At 40.5% G+C, this 16,257-nt stretch overlaps 1 protein-coding gene across 1 annotated transcript in view; it reads left to right on the top strand.

The window, feature by feature from the left end:
- tmeff2a (transmembrane protein with EGF-like and two follistatin-like domains 2a) overlaps positions 1–16,257 on the top strand; it is a 105,285-nt gene that overhangs the window by 39,704 nt on the left and 49,324 nt on the right. Inside the window, exon 4 of the mRNA XM_020611075.1 lies at positions 10,494–10,520. Coding sequence (XP_020466731.1) covers positions 10,494–10,520 — 27 coding nt within the window. The remainder of the gene's footprint in view (positions 1–10,493; positions 10,521–16,257) is intronic.

Below are 16,257 nucleotides of genomic sequence, written 5' to 3'. Positions count from 1 at the left end.
TATAACCTCACTGTGTCCAACACACTAAAGTAAGAGTAAGATCCTGACACCGTAGTAAATATTATCTGCTAAACCTCAGTGTGTCAGCATGATTATGAGCATGTAAACGCGCTGTGGCTACCATTTAGCTCAAAGCACCACTGTGTAGTGTTGCCAGCTTCATGTTTTTTTTTGCTAGATTTGGTAACTTTTAGGAGTGAGAGTGGATAGCATTACATGTATGGACTTACTGAGTATTTGTCAGTGACTGATTGTGTTCAGTGTGTGGGAATGTGCAAAAACAGTCACTGACTCTGTCCTCGTTGTTTGTCCAGGAAAACTACTACTACTTTGTTTTTGTTAAAAGTTAAATTTAACTTGTTGGACTTCATTTCATTTTATATTGAATTGTTTTATACTTTTGATATATGTTGATACAGTTGTTACACTGTCTTAATAGTGTGTAACATAAGCTAGCAATGTCTAGTGACTCTTGGAAAATGGTCAACAACTACAGTACCAATGTCATTAGAATGACTTGTCTTAATAGTTACGCCTCCATACCGGAGGCATTATGTTTTCGTGTTGTCCATCCGTCTGTACAGTTCATTATTGTGAACACATTTAAACAGTAGAAGCTATTCCATATTTTGCCTTATCAAAGATTCTAAAGGGTGTGTTGGTGTACTTGCTTTTGACAGTATGCACAGTATATTTGTCTGTAGTCACAGATGTATATCTGATGACATTGTGTGTCGTAGATATGTTGTTGCATGGTTGCCGGTGTTGTAGAATAGTATATTTTATCTGCGATATACAGTATAGTATAGCTTGTAGCATACCATTTTAAAAATTGTTCCTGTGTGCTTTGGTGTCCTAGTGTGCTAGATGGTATGGTGGCCTAAATTCACTGGTTAGATTTATTCTTCTCTGTCAAGGTGTTGATGAACCTATGTACCAAACACATCCCCTAAAAATGTAGCTGCTTCAGAACTGTGTGCAGAGCATGTGGAGAGCACAAGAAATTATGCAAAACGAAGTTGTTGCTTTTTATCTAAGTGAAGGAGTGGGGTAGAATGTAAACACAATTACTTTTCATATGCTATGATGATTGTATTTTTTTTAAATAAAAAGACAAGTTGGCATCCCATCTTTCCCAAATCGTTACCTTTGTTGCTCCATATCACAATAAATGGAAGACTGTAAACACAGGATGAAGTACAACAGTCAGTGCTGCAGTGACCTGTACAACAATTTCTACACCACAGGTGTATATAATAGCACTCTGGAGGTCACTGACTGTAATGTATAAATCCAGCTTTAGTATGGTTATGGTAAAAAACAAGACAGCTCTTGACTCAGCTGATTCTAGTGTTTGGTGCAATATTTTGTACTTTGGTGAGTGTATATCTTCAGAATATCAGAAAAATATGTTTTTTCCCCCTGGCAAGTGGCCATTACACCTGCAGGATAATACCTTTGTTGTAATACACAATAAGATACTCCAGAGAGGCAAACCTACCTCTGCTCAGTGTCAAGCACCGGTTAGGTTGTGTCTTGTTTTTATCTTTTCACATTTTTCAACAACTGCTTGGCTTGTTGTAGCTTATCCCTAATATGTGGGGAGTGCCTCCTTTTCGCTCCCTGTTGTATAACCTTTTCATTGACTGTATTGCCTATTGTTTCCATCTTACCATTGACTGGAAAGAAAAGGCACTTGATGCAATTATCTTACATAACTGGGATTCGTGTTTGCTGATATAATTTTGTGTTTAAGATGCTGAGTGAGCATCTTCAGTCGGAAAAGGTCAGGCACTTCATTAGCCGTGTTAGGGAGTCCAGTAGTACTGTTCAGAGTATGCAGAGCTATGGAGTTGGCTGTGAAAGGTTTGTGATTGCTTAACCCACTCTGTAGGTATTAGTGGAATGAGGATTCTCATACAGCCACCCTATTTCCATCTGGATGACTGAGCGTAAGCTGTGACTGCTTTAATTAAAGCCATTGTGCAACATTCTCTGTCCTTTCAGTTGTGTACCCTGTCATGAATTGTACATGGGGGATTCAATGTACCTGATAAAAAGCATCGGCACCCACAGAGGAATCTACCAGGCAGTGAGTCATGTTTTGAATCATGCGTGTAGTTGTGAATTTGTGAGTCAGCTGGCAAGGTGATGTTGGCTGATTCTTTTTAGTCATATGTGAATCACTGCTTAAGCTCAAGTTGAGCAGTCGCTGACTCAGTTACCCTCAGTGACAGGCAGCCTGCAGCGGTCCATTCAGCGACCCATGAATGGGCACAGCTCAGCAGAGGGAACATGTGGCGACTGATGTGGAGATGTTAGTGCAGTAACAGCAGTGGCGTCTGAAACAGTAAGCAGTGCCGTGCACAGTCACATGACATGTTCAGCCTCCCTCTAAATTGCCCGTTTGTGGGTTTTAGGATGTGTTAGTCTAAACCAGTGTGTAGGATAAAGATTGGTGTATCTTTTGAAAAGGGAAGAGATAAAGAGCCTTTGCTTCCATACAACAATCAGTGCTTTTAGTTTTGAGAACTCGGTGCAGGATTCAAACAAGGATGTTCAAACAGACTGTGACAGTGGTTCTGTATGCTCTGTTCAGTGTCTCGTGTTAGACTCAGATGTACATTTTATGCTGGCATTTATTCAGAACAAGGCAACATTATACTTCCCTGTTTCAGGCCCAACCACTGTTCATTTCTGTAGAGTTTGATGAGCATATTGTTATGAATGTTGCCTGCCACATGTTAACATTCCCCTTAAATGTGTGTATTACTATTATTATATGCTTTATTTAGTTTTACTTCATGTAACTCTAGTGTTAAATTTGGTGTGAAGGAGTGAAACTAAATTAATGGAACTTGATTGAATAAGAACTGCACACAGTCAATATCCAAATGATGCAGGCACCCCCTGAGAAAAACAAGTAAACAATAAAAGACTGGAATTAAACTTTTTTTTATAGGCAGTGTTAAATCCATTATTTATGCAGCTGTGGTCCAGACAAACATACTAATAAAAGACAGCTACTTAATTAAAATACAAAAAGTGAGTGGAGTGCCTTATTTCTGTAAAACATTGATGATTGGTGATTGATCACCTACTTTGGGATATGAAGCAAAAACAAAGGAAAGGAGCTGTCAACGATGTCCAAGTGAGGTTCATCTCCTGGCCAGTCATGATATTCTGCATAGACTAAAATGGAGGGAAACTGAGAATCCTCATAAAACAACAAGAGAAACAAGATGTAACATATACAGGTCTCCATATAACATCTCTGAATATGATGCAGTCCACTACACCACCTTGAACTGCCTTCAACAATGAACATATAATTGAATTGAAGCCTTTCTAAAAATGTAGAAATGTAGAAGCTTTATGAGCATCATAAAGATGGATGCTATGGCAGGGCTGTTGTAATAAATGACATTTAATTGCACAAATTTTTCTTATATTTGCAAACATTTCTAAATATGTTTTGACTTTGTCATAGAGTTGTTGAGTGTAGACTGATGGGCAAAATGGAAATTTTATCCATTTTAAATTAAATCTACAGCAAACTATATTGTACAATGAGCAGTTGGCTCTGAATACTTTCTGAAGCCACTGTATATCCATTTCACCAGTAAAAAGAAATTAATGGCTGACCACCAGTTTATGTTAAATTACTGATAATTTATGTAAATTGTTTAATAATAGAAAATCAACCTGATGGTCAGTGGTTAAAATGGAATTATATGGAATTGTGAATATCACAAAGGTACATACAGAAATGCATGGTGTTTGTCTGAAAGGTAAACACAAGCTTGCTGCGTGGGAGCTTCTTATGTTACACACAAACCTTTGATGTGGAAATGTATGGCCAACATTTGAAATATTTCCTTTCTGCTTTCTTCACCGCTCGGCTAAGCTGACTTAAAATAAGTGGAGCAGCGGAATATGTTTAATTATCATAATATCAGTGATGCCACTGCCAGTATTAAGCAGTGGTCATATAAGAACTCCTGTAGCCAAGCTGGACATTTACGGCAACAAATCATTCTGGCTTTCTCTCTCTCGTTCTTGCTTGTTTCCAATCTCACATGTCATCTTTTCCATTTCCGTCTACCAAAATCCCATTAGCAGCATCAGTACATGGTGTAATGGATATATGTCAGCTCGCCAATGCCAGTACTTGTTTCCCGTGCAGGGAATAGGAAAGATCAGAGAAGAGACTTCTCTAGGGGAAAAGCTGGTGAATGAAAATCTAGATGTAGTGTTCATAATGCTACTTTGACTCTCCACTCCTTATTTTAGTCATAAACAGGGGAGCACTGAGGGAGTACTTGTCATGTCTATTTTGTGGTTTTATAAAACCTTTGATTAAATCATATGATGGAGTTTATAGAGGTGTTAATTTTAATTATGTAGTTTTTTTATGCTTCTGCACCGGTGATGTTTTTGGGTTGTCCGCCCCGTCTATATGGCCCCAATGTCTCAGGAATATCTTGAGGGAATATTCTTGAAAATGGGCACAAACATCCACTTGGACTCAAGGATGAGCTGTTTAGACTTTGGTAGTCTGGTAATCTGTTTCTGTCTCACCCCGCATATGGACTCTTTACTTTAATCATCAATCGTTGTCCACACTTGTTTTCACCCCATCATAAGCAGCTTTTCCCCAGCGGAAAGCTGCCAGATTGTTCTTGACCTACGTACAGGCTTTCCAGCATTACTCTTGTTACCTGCAATTCTTGATCCTGACCACGGACAGTTCTGACCACCGATTTCTGTCGAGCCCTCCTAATTGCTGTATGTTTCCTGTGTATCTGTTGTAAACGCACACCACGTGAGGTGGTGGGACAGAAAAAAAACAGACTCAGAGGGCTGACTTCACCATAAGCAGTGTTTATTTAGTGCTGTACAAGGCAAGGAGTGCTATAACATGACATAACTATAGAGACCAGAATGGGTGTAGATGGAATGGATGTTGACCACAGGAAGGCAGGAAGAAGGTAGTTGCTGGGCCGAGCTGCGGAGCGTGGAGGTCACTCACAGGCTGGTCGAGTAGAGGTGTTTGAGGCTGAAGAGAAGAGAAACAAGGCAGAAGGTGACAATGAGCAGAGAGGATTGGGGGGAGAGAGCACCGACCTGGCTGGTGAATGAATGTCCGATGGCAGAATGGAGTAGGTCCAGAGATAAACAGTGTCGTGTGGGAGTATATGTCCAAGCAGGAGGGCTGAAGGCAGGAACAGGCGAGAAGAAGGCTAGTAGGGAACAGAGGCAAACTGAAAACAGTCACAAAAAAATAAAGAACAAGGCAGATGGTAACAGTCTTAGGAATGACGAGAGTGGCTCTAGATGTCTGTGTGGGCACAAGAACGAACTGGCAGTGGGCAGGTAGGAAGGCGAGGTAAATATAGGATATCTGGTGATTGCAGGAGTGACAACAGGTGGTGGTAATGAGGATAGCTGGCAGGTGTGTGGAGGAGAGAGGGCAGGTGACCCTGACAGTACTGACTTTTGGACCGGCTTCTTTGACCTCCCGTTTTTGGATCCCTTGGATGTTATTGTTTGCCGGCATTGAACCTGGACTGTTATTGATTTGGATTGTTACTTGGACTATTGTAGTGTCTGTGTCTCCTGTGCCTTACCAACAGACTAGCCTTGTCTGGCCTTATAATAGAGTCTGCCCTTTACCTTGTTGGTATTTTACCGGCCAACCCTGACACACTTAGATTGAGAATATGTGGTCAGACTATCCAGGTAATGCCAATTTAGAATTTGTTTTGAAGTTGTCATAGACATATACAGTGTACACATACTGTCTGGTTGTGAGTGCTCATTATCTGACCCAGCTAGCTCCATTAGCAGGCAGCTACATCTCATTAAGAGCACAGTAGTCTGTCAGCAAGGACGCCAGTTGTCCAGCTTGGCATTGTAGCCGCCTTTCCACTGTCAGAACCCTGTGCTTCCCTTACCTGTCACCAAGCATAACCTCATTGGTTGACGCAGACCGTCTTACTTTGTGTCACTGAATTTTTCTTTGTATTGGTCTTGAGGGGCTGACCTCCTCCGCTAACAGACTGTATGAGCAGTTTATGAAACAGCTGTTGAACAAGTAGAACACAGGCTTGTAGACATGTGACATTTTTGCCACTTTTCCTGCGGTCCACTCACTGAAGTTTGTTTTACCTCTAAACCAATTATATGTTTTCTTGAGTGCTTGCTCAAGGGGAATTTGTTGGGTTTTCCCTGTAATACTGTACAGTCTAGACCACACTATGCCCTTGCTGTTGTGAATTGATGCCATAGCCTACAAATAAAATTAAATTGAATAATTTTCAAACTAATAAAAATATCAGCATAATTTCAAATGCCAGCAGTAGGTTTTCATGGTTAAGCATATGAGGTCATATATAGGGGTCAAACTATTATGGGAATATTTCTTTTATGGCATTATGGGGAAACTGAGTTGCCCTTGGTGGAGGTTTAACTCTCTGTTTACTCTATAGGATCCTTCTCAGTTACAGCCATCTGACAGCACAGTTTCATCTGTGCTCATTATCTCTCCTGGCTCCGGAGGTCAAAAGGCCAGACATTACAGTCTGCTGTCATTCCAAACGGTAAACAGGAGGTCTGCCGAGGTGCCAATTTCATGCTAAGTGACACCACTGAGGCATAAACATGACTTGATACCAGTGCCTTCTGTTTTTTTGTCCCCAAGGAAATGAATCTTGTAGCAGCTGCTATAGAAACGTGTGCACATTACTGTACTGCATAGAGGTTTAGGTTTGTGGCATTAGGTTTTGTGCCTATTATTGACTTTTCCAATACAACATCTGTCAATAAAACATCTGTCAGATGAAGAAGCAGTTTTACAATTCTTTTATTTCATTTCATTGTAGCCTTTATTACCTTCCTGTCAATGGCAGATAAGGAAACTTAGATTTAGAAGTCAATAACAGGAAGAGCTGTCAGTGGTACAAAGCCAGTGAAAGTTGATTAGCACAGGAAGGTACCACTTTCCTATCACATTAATTGCTAGCCCAGTGCAGAGATGAGCAGTTAAGCATTAGCTTAGCAAAGCAAAACAAACCAAGCAGTCTATTTTTCCCAAAGGAGCGAGTTAAGCTAAGGCAAGTGCTCACATAGCATTTTCCAACTCGGTTCACAAAGTGAACAGTTTTCAGGAAGTCATTAAATGGGAAGGTGGGACAGGATTTAATTGACACACTGTTAAAATGTTCTTGACATGTTTAATCACCGTTTTGTGCGACTGCAGTGGCTGAGCACTGACAGCTGACAAGAGCCATATGTTTGGCTGATGATCTGAGAATGAGTCAGCATAACAGTACCTTACATGAGGCGTGTTATGTTGAAATCTGTAGTGTAAGAGTAGTGAGTAGTGTACAGTACAAAGGTCATCGGTATTTCCACAGTCCTGATGAAGCAGATTAGTTTCAGTTTTTTGGTTCTATGCTCTTAATAAAAGACACCCAGCATGTAATCAAGAACATTTAAACACATAGAGACATACCTAAGATTTGAAACAAAGGTTTAGAGGCTTTAAGATGTTATGAAAGGTTGTGGTTGTTGCAGATGAGGTATGCTTCTGGTATGAAAGCTAAAATTCCATGTTATGTTAAGGAAGGGACATGGCTATGGTTAATTCAAATGCAGACCAGTGATGGGATGTTTTCTACTCCAGTTAGTAAGTCAAAAAGTAGGATATAATAATGGATTTAGAGATCCCATGGGCTGTTCTCTTTAGAAAGCTATTCTGTCTGTAAGATAATAAGATTCTTTCTTAATTTCACCAACTTCTGTTGTGAGTAGATTAACACCCCCTGTTTCAGATGAACATGTACCTATCAAGTTATGGTTTGATAGAACATAATTTTAGAGGTACAACCTTACTCTACATTGCCCCAGGCAGTTACTGCAACCTTACAAGCTGCACATATTAAAGATTTTTTGAGGATCTCAAATTAAGACTCAAACATCAGATTTGTGCTACATTGCAAAATGTAAGGAAATAAATGTTGTCTCCCTTTGCTCTTGGAATTATTATATTTGCATATTCAGGCAAGTACTATACATGTGTACTACATACAGTATATGTATTTACACATCTGAGGATTTGAAGTTTAGTTTTGTGTCACAGAGTATGTGTACCTCAGATAAATCCACTGTAAATACAGTTCTGTTAAAATCCTAACATTAGTTTACAAGGACCAGTAAGGTGTTCTGTACAACCTCTGCTCTGCACAGGGTCTCTCCTGCCAAACTTTCATTTACAGTTGAAGGTGGAAAAATAAGTAGTGATGTGTGTGTGTGTAGTATGTGTGCAATGCATCACTGTAAGGTTAATAACAGTTCTCCTACAAGGCTTCTCTCTTCTTCATTCAGCTTGTCTTCTCTTCTAAAATCACTCCAATCATCTCTTGTCTATGGAGGTCACTCTCCCCCCAGCCCCACTGCCTTCAGTAGTCCTTCCCTGCTCTCCCACTCATTCTTCAGTGCTTCTCACAAAATCAAAGTGTGTGGTAGCTCCTCTTTGTGACCCTTCATTGGGCAGGCAAGTAGGTAAAACAGGAAGCCTGGACCATTTTGTTATGTATTCTAAAGCTGGTCTCTCTCTCCTCGAACCTCTGCCCAGATACTAGCTAAAGGGTTTTATTCATCTCTCATGAACCCCTTCCTACTACAGCCTAGCTAAATAATTCCATGAAACACTGCACATTTAGTATTACACGTGTTTCAAAGTCACACAAGTTCTATAGACCTAAAAGGAGAAAAGACCCACTGTAGGAGGGCAGTGTGTGAGAGCGCTGAATCTTAGCCACTAGTCCATCAGGGACTGTTGTATATTTGGATGCTAATATTTAAGTAAACATTTGAAAGCAGGACTTTTAATTGTAACAGTATATTTGTACACTGTGGTACTGCAGTTTGACTTAAGTAAAGGATCTGAGTACCTCTTCAACCACTGCCTCCAGAACATATTATTTTTGAAAACAGACAATATGGTAGTGACCAGTAATTAAGCTGAGACAATACCGTGAGCTGTATAACCTGCAAGGTGAAACCTGGAGCAAAAGCAATAAGTATTCTCTTATAATGGATACTCATCTTCCCATTTTTGCAGCTATATTATTTATGTGATGGTGCTGCATGTCTGGCAGCGAGTGCCTGACTGACAGTAATAGTGCTTCATAAAGAGGTGTATCATTTACAACTTGTAGAAGGCTCCTGTTAACCTGCTAGCCAGGCTAACTCCAGCAACCTTTTTGTCACAATGTCACAAGTACACTTGTCCCTGTCAGCTCTGCTCTGACTCAGCATACTCCCAACATAGTAAACCAGCTCCCCTCTTTCAGATTGTAACTCCCTTACTGTGTCCAATAAAGTAAAACTGACTCTCTCATCCATTCACACAGGAACAAATCACCATAACATCTTTTAGCCCGTATGTGTTCGTCAGTGTCTTCAGACCGTCTATGGGTTGAGGAGGAAAGGCACTGCAGCGACTGTGTGCTATAGTGGCTTTTTGTTGAGCTTTTATTTTATTTTATCATTCACAAATGTTAACCAAAATTGCAATATTTAGGGGCTGAATTATTCAATTTAATATACTCATTTAGAAAATATTGTTAATATATTATTATTATATTAAGCTTTCATCTGCTGCATTGACAACAAAGACATATCTCAGTGAAAACATGTTTTTGCCTCAGCAGAAATGTATTTTATTGAACCAAAGCTTATGTCATGAAAGTATCAGTATCAGGACAGCATGTTGGTAAGACTCCATTTGTTCTAGAGCAGCGATGGTCCCAATAATCAACATAGTGTGTGCACCTCTTCTCAAAAAGCCTCCTCACTTGGGTATTCAGATGGAGCTGAGCTATTATCCCCCTGCAGTCCTCTGAGGCCCTGCATGGTCTCCGGCCCTGTGCATTATAGCAGATCGCTTTATGCTGTGGCTCAAGTTACACGGTGGCTGTTCCTCAAAGTGCTCATCGGTATCGCTTTCACGGCCATATTGTTAAACAGTTCAGTAAGCTCAGGGTGTTTGAGGGAGCTTTACACAGATTCAGTGGGAAAGCCATGGAAGTTGCTAATAGACAAACACAGTGACAACATGTCCTACTACTGAAGGTCCACAGGTCACATCAATGTACTGAATGGGGAGGATGTGTGATGCTGAAAGCCTCAGGTCAGCTTCCATCTCACTAACACCCTCCTTTCTATTTTCCAGCATTTTTTTCTATTAAAATCTGACTCTCGGTGTCATTTTCGGCATTACTGTATTGCAAGAGAAATCTTATCTCGCTCAAACACACCCACAAGCACATACAGCATCTTTCTCTCTCTCTCACACACACACACACACACAGGCAGATATTCAAACAAGCCTAGACACACATTTACATATGCAGACACGCTTATTCAGCTAATGACTGTGCCTGTGTGAGTCTCTGGTTAATGACTAGGTTTGTTCTCCTCTGCAGATGCCGGCTCAGGATCAGGAGACGATGGTAAGATTACTCACCACCTCCTCCTCCTCCTCCTCCTCTATCTCCACATGCATTGCTTTTAAATATGTTTCTTTATGTTCATTGTCTTTGGCCACTGAAATTAGTTTTGCTGCAGCATTTTGTGAATACTTTAAGGTCCAAATACAACCAAAACACATCCAAATGTGAGCATAATTAATTTACCCCACATTTTAGAATAATTTCTTTCATAACTTTGCTCGCTCATACATCGTTTTTTTTTTTTGTCTGCAACAGAGACAATGCTAAAAATTCACTATACACTACCTACTAAGCAGCAAACATCAGAGGGACATGAGCAGTGACTAGCTGGGGAATATGGAACAATTACTGTAGCAGGTAAAGAGCCAGATATTTCCCATAGGAACTGGTAGAGACCAAATATCAAACAAAAAAGAGAATACTGGACTTGCTTTCAATAGGTGCAAACAAAAATGGCTAAAAATGTTTTTCCATATGTGTAAATGTTTGCTGACATGTGCAGTTAAGCACTGTTAGCATTCTGAGCATTTCCATTCCCTTAGGTTTGTAAATTAAACTTTAATCTGTAAAACTGTCTCAGCATCAACACTGGGTATATCCATATCACTACATATTTGATTGGCTTTATTAACTATATTAATTCTAATGTTATCAATTTAATTACATTTTAATTAATTTGATTAATTTTGTCACTTTCATCCTCACATGATAATGCAACAGGAAACAGGACATGTTCACAAAAAAAGTAAAACAAATCAGCCAAGTGATCTTGATTACATCATAATCAGAGTTGTGAAAATGTTGTTTTGTTTACAGCTACTGCCTCTAACAGAACATTTTACAACATAATACATTTTTGTGATGGATTTTCCATCCCATCATTTGCAATTCTCTGCAAGCTTATTTTCATACCAACATAGGATTTATGCCCTGGAAGGCAGGGAATTATTTGGAAAAAAGAAAACAGAAAGTACAGTTTGCTTTGGAAAGTAGTCAGCAATTACATATGTTTGTGTGCACAGTTGAGGCTTTTCACTACAATTTGCAACATTATTGGAACAGTCTTGTTGAATCCCTAATCTCAAATGGATTAATTTGACTAAGGTTTCTTGTCTTGTACAATGTTGAGTCCCATAATGCAGATCCACTTGCGTAGCTCATATGTACTGTCTCTGCTGAAAAGACTGTCAGGGATAGTTTCTAAAGGACTTGCACAGACTGCAGACAGTGTGAGTTAGGATGACTTTCTTCCATCAGCTTTCTCATTTAGGAGTGTGCCAGTGTTACAGTTTCTCCTTCTCATGCTGCTTAACACCAAGCAGTACCAGTGGCTGTTTCTCAGAATGACTGTGTGGACAACGTCACCATAATAAATGTAGATGCTGAATGAAGATGCGAGTTTGGAGGTGGCGATTAAGTGTGTGTTTACTGTATGAAGATGGAAAAGAGCTTAAGGCTGTGAGTGACATTTATGAATAACTTTTGCAAGTAGCTAACCATGTAAACCCTCCAGCTGATTAATAATGTGTCATTCAACTAAGACTAATTTGTTGCCTAATTGACTACCAAGTCTCAGCTATAATGTCAGCACAGACAGCACAGTCGGCACTCAGACTCATCTGTCAGTGCATGTTTGTATGCATGAATATATTTACAGTATACTAGTCTGCCTCGTCTGTATCTGTCCTGCTGTGTGTTTACCCACGCAGTTCCTCTCTCATGCATGGGGCTTCACCGAGCATATATGAGAGAGATTGGAAAAGAGATTGGGCCCCCCAAAAAGACAGCAGACAGACAGACAGACAACCAAGCGGAAATGAAACCGGTGCTAGGTCAACCAGAGAGAGAGAGGGAGGAAAGCAGTGGTGGTGGACAAAGAAATGGCCTGAGGAAAGTCGCAAAATAGATAACAGAGCTGAGGAAACAGAAGGCGAGTGCAACAGCGATGGAGGGAGAGAGGGAGGGCAGTTAGCGATAAGAAACAGGCACAAGGATGATCAAAATTAAATGTACATTTCCATGTATGTCTTCTGAATGCAATATTCAGAACATTTGCTGTGTTTTATGTTAAATCTTAATGATCTGAAGAGAATCCCTGTGACACACAGTGCAGTCATACTTGGATTATAACATCTGACATGTGCATTAGCATCGTGCTTTGTTCCTGTTCTTGTTAGTGCAGTCAGTAATGGAACATTTGATGGTCCGACTTCGCGCTGTGTTGTGTAGTGTCTCTCAGAAATTTATTGCAGAGCATCTTAATAAATTCCCTGCAACTGTAGAGAAACAAAGCGTTCAGCCAAATGCAGAACAAAAACAGTAATGAAGACAGCATATACCAAGAAAAATAAAAAGATCAATGCAATTTTAATTTAATAAAAAATAACCAAAATACGCACGGTGGCGCAGTGGTTAGCGCCGTTGCCTCACAGCGAGAAGGTTCTGTGTTCGGGCCCCACCTGGGACCTTTCTGTGTGGAGTTTGCATGTTCTCCCCGTGCTTGCGTGGGTTCTCTTCGGGTACTCCGGTTTCCTCCCACAGTCCAAAGACATGCAGCTTAGGTTGATTGGTGTCTCTAAATTGCCCATAGGAGTGCGTGTGTGTGTGTGGTTGTTTGTCTATGTGTTAGCCCTGCGATGGATTGGCGACCTGTCCAGGGTGTACCCTGCCTTCACCCGATTGCTGGCCGGGATTGGCTCCGGCCAACCGCTCCCGACCCCGTTCAGGGACTAAGCGGTAGAAAATGAATGAATGAATAACCAAAATACCTTCTTTCTGAATTTTATTAGCACAAAAATGGTCTTGCAGAAACTCCCATAACAGCAACTGACAGTGATTTCCAAATGATAGCTTTGTAGTCCGAGTTGTGCAGAGCAGTTTCCTCAACATGTTGGCAACACAATAACATAACTCTAACTAAGAGAAGGGTGAATGTTAAGACAAATATCTTAGTGTCTACAGTAACATAACCCAGTGGTAACATCCAAGCAAAGGAGCATTTCTACATTAGTTTATGGGGTTTCAGCATACACTGAAGCCATCAGTGTTAAACATAGTGTTTAAAAAATACGATGAATAATCTGACCTGCTTGTCCAGCTATGTAAACTGGGAACCCAAAAAGGGGTTTGCATGCCCGGATTACCCTTCTAGGGTGTCCCAGGGCCTAAATTTGTTATTAGACCCATACTGAACTGTGTTATAAAAGGCAGGTTCATTATCTCCTGCTGTAGCCAGAAACTGGCCAGCACTCCAAACCTGAAATAACTGAATGATCAGTCAATTAGCTGACAATTAGTTATAGCAGGAAATAATAGCAAAAGTGTTGATTGACCTTCTGATTGTAACTTGATGTATCATTTTAAGTTTTTAAGTATTTTTAATTGAAAGTGTCAGATATTTCCTGATAATAGCTTCTCGAATGTGAATATACTGTATTCTATTTTTCTATGCCAGAAAACTCACAAAACATTTATAACAGAGATGATTAAATACTGTACTGGTTTCAAATTCTACATCAGAATACAAGTAAAACATTATGAGTTTTAAAAAAGTGAGAAATATAAAATGTTTCCTGGGTACTTCAAAATAAGAGTTTAATCCAAATAGGATTTTGCTGTCTGATTTATAATACCCTTTTCATATTTTAAAATACTCTAGGCCACTGCCCACTAAAAACATGTGAAAGTTTTTTCTAAAAATCCCTAAGAAAGCTCATTACTGTGTGAACGTTCACCTTCTCAGACCCCTGGATGGTTTAAAGTACAAGCCTGAGAACTCTGCCTATTCTCAAACTGTCAGATATATTTGACAAATTGATCATTCAGAAAGGAGGGAGGAAAAAAATGGCTTGGGGCAGAGATGGTATTTGTGCAAAATTGGTTCAGAGGGGAAAGAAAAAGGCAAGAACAAGAGGAGGAGAAACACAAACACACTATACAAAGAGAATCATATCAGAGGTCAGAATAGATGGAGAGATACAGTAGAAGAGACAGAGGGGAAGGAGGGGGGCAGCTGGCAGCGGTGAAGAGAGAGCTAGTGTTTTATGAGCAGCAAAGAAGGTTAAAGAAAGTAGTTGTAAAAGGAGCTGGACTCCTCTAGAGGAAACCAGCAGTAGGGAACCATCCCAGTTAGAATCAAATATATTTTTAATGGCCAATGATAAATCTGCATGCATAAAACCTGGGTCAGCCAGATAGTTGCCAGTTTCATTGGCTGTAATGTCTGAATGTGTGTGCAGACCAACCGTAATACATGCATGCGCATTCATGTTTTGTAGTTTTTTTTTTAATCTGATAAATGAGACCACAAGTCAACTGTGCAGGGAGAAGCCCTTAGGACCTGCATCTGGTCACATGGCCCCTTTAGTCAGAATCAGACATTTGTCCAAATCAGATTGTACAGTGGAGAAATTGAATTGCACTCATGATCATAGAAGACCAAAAGGTAAGCAAAGCCTTAAAACAAAATGATTTTTTATGGGGTTTTTAAAGAATTTATTTACTCAGCCAGGTTAGCAGCTCTGCCGGTGTAATGCCCATTGACACCCAGTATAGGAAGCAGTTAGCTGTAAAATAAGTGTCCATGGACAGCCTGTGAAAGGCTGAGGGAGAGAGAGGTTATTGCTGCCTTATCCTCTATCCACTCACCACAACGGTTGAGGCAGAAGGCCACCCACCAAGAGCCGGGGTTCCTTCCGTTAAAGGAGTCTTGTCATCTCCACTGTCACCAATTGCTTGCTCAAGGGGGATTTGCTGGGTTTTACCTGTAAGGTCTAGACCTTACTATGTAAAGTGCTGTAAGATGATTGTTGTGAATTGGCACTATACAAATAAATTGAATTAAACTGAATTGAATTTAAATATCAAATATTATGAAAAACACATATAGCAAATATAGCAAAGTACTGGACAAACTAATATTTTGATGGTAGAGGAGAAAGAAAGAGAAAGTTCAACAAAGTCCAACAAGGTTATGAATGTTTGTATCACGCTGCGTTGAGATATTTCACTCTGAACCAAGTGGTGGTGCCAGAGGAAAGGTTGAGGACCACTCTCTGGCCAGGGCTCCCTGGAAAAAAAAGGCTGCAAACCTCAGTGGGATGTTTCTGGTAAAATAAAGGTCAGATAAAATAAATGTAATAAAAATTGTCCACTGGGGACCATTAATGGTGAACCAGCAATGATTAACTGACAGACTGTCACCCACAGAGCCCTGCAGCTAGTGTGGTTATAAGACGCTACAGTACATAGACTTGATCACTAAATATCATGAAAACATGGTTATTTATAGAATCCAGCTGGTTAGAATGTTTGTTTGACAACCAAATTTAATTATTCACTATTAATTATACTTTAGGTCAGTGCTTTCTCTGTGGCTTTGCAATTCCATCCATCTATTTTTCTCCGCTTATCCGGAACCGGGTCACGGGGGCAGCAGTCTAAGCAAAGATGCCCAGACCTCCCTCTCCCTAGACACTTCCTCCAGCTCCTCCAGGGGGATGCCGAGGCGTTCCCGGGCCAGCCGAGAGACATAGTCCCTCCAGCGTGTCCTGGGTCTTCCCCGAGGCCTCATCCCGGTGGGACATGCCCGGAATACCTCCCTAGGAAGGCGCCCAGGAGGCATCCGAAACAAATGCCCGAGCCACCTCAGGTGGCTCCTCTCGGTTCTACTCTGAGCCTCTCCCAGGTGACCGAGCTCCTCACCCTATCTTTAAGGGTGCGCCCGGCCACCCCGCGT

This window comes from Monopterus albus, unplaced genomic scaffold (assembly GCF_001952655.1).
Source record: "Monopterus albus unplaced genomic scaffold, M_albus_1.0 scaffold109.1, whole genome shotgun sequence".
Classification (NCBI taxonomy): domain Eukaryota; kingdom Metazoa; phylum Chordata; class Actinopteri; order Synbranchiformes; family Synbranchidae; genus Monopterus; species Monopterus albus.
The sequence above is the reverse complement of the archived record's forward strand: the minus strand, read 5'-3'. Positions and strand labels throughout refer to the sequence as shown.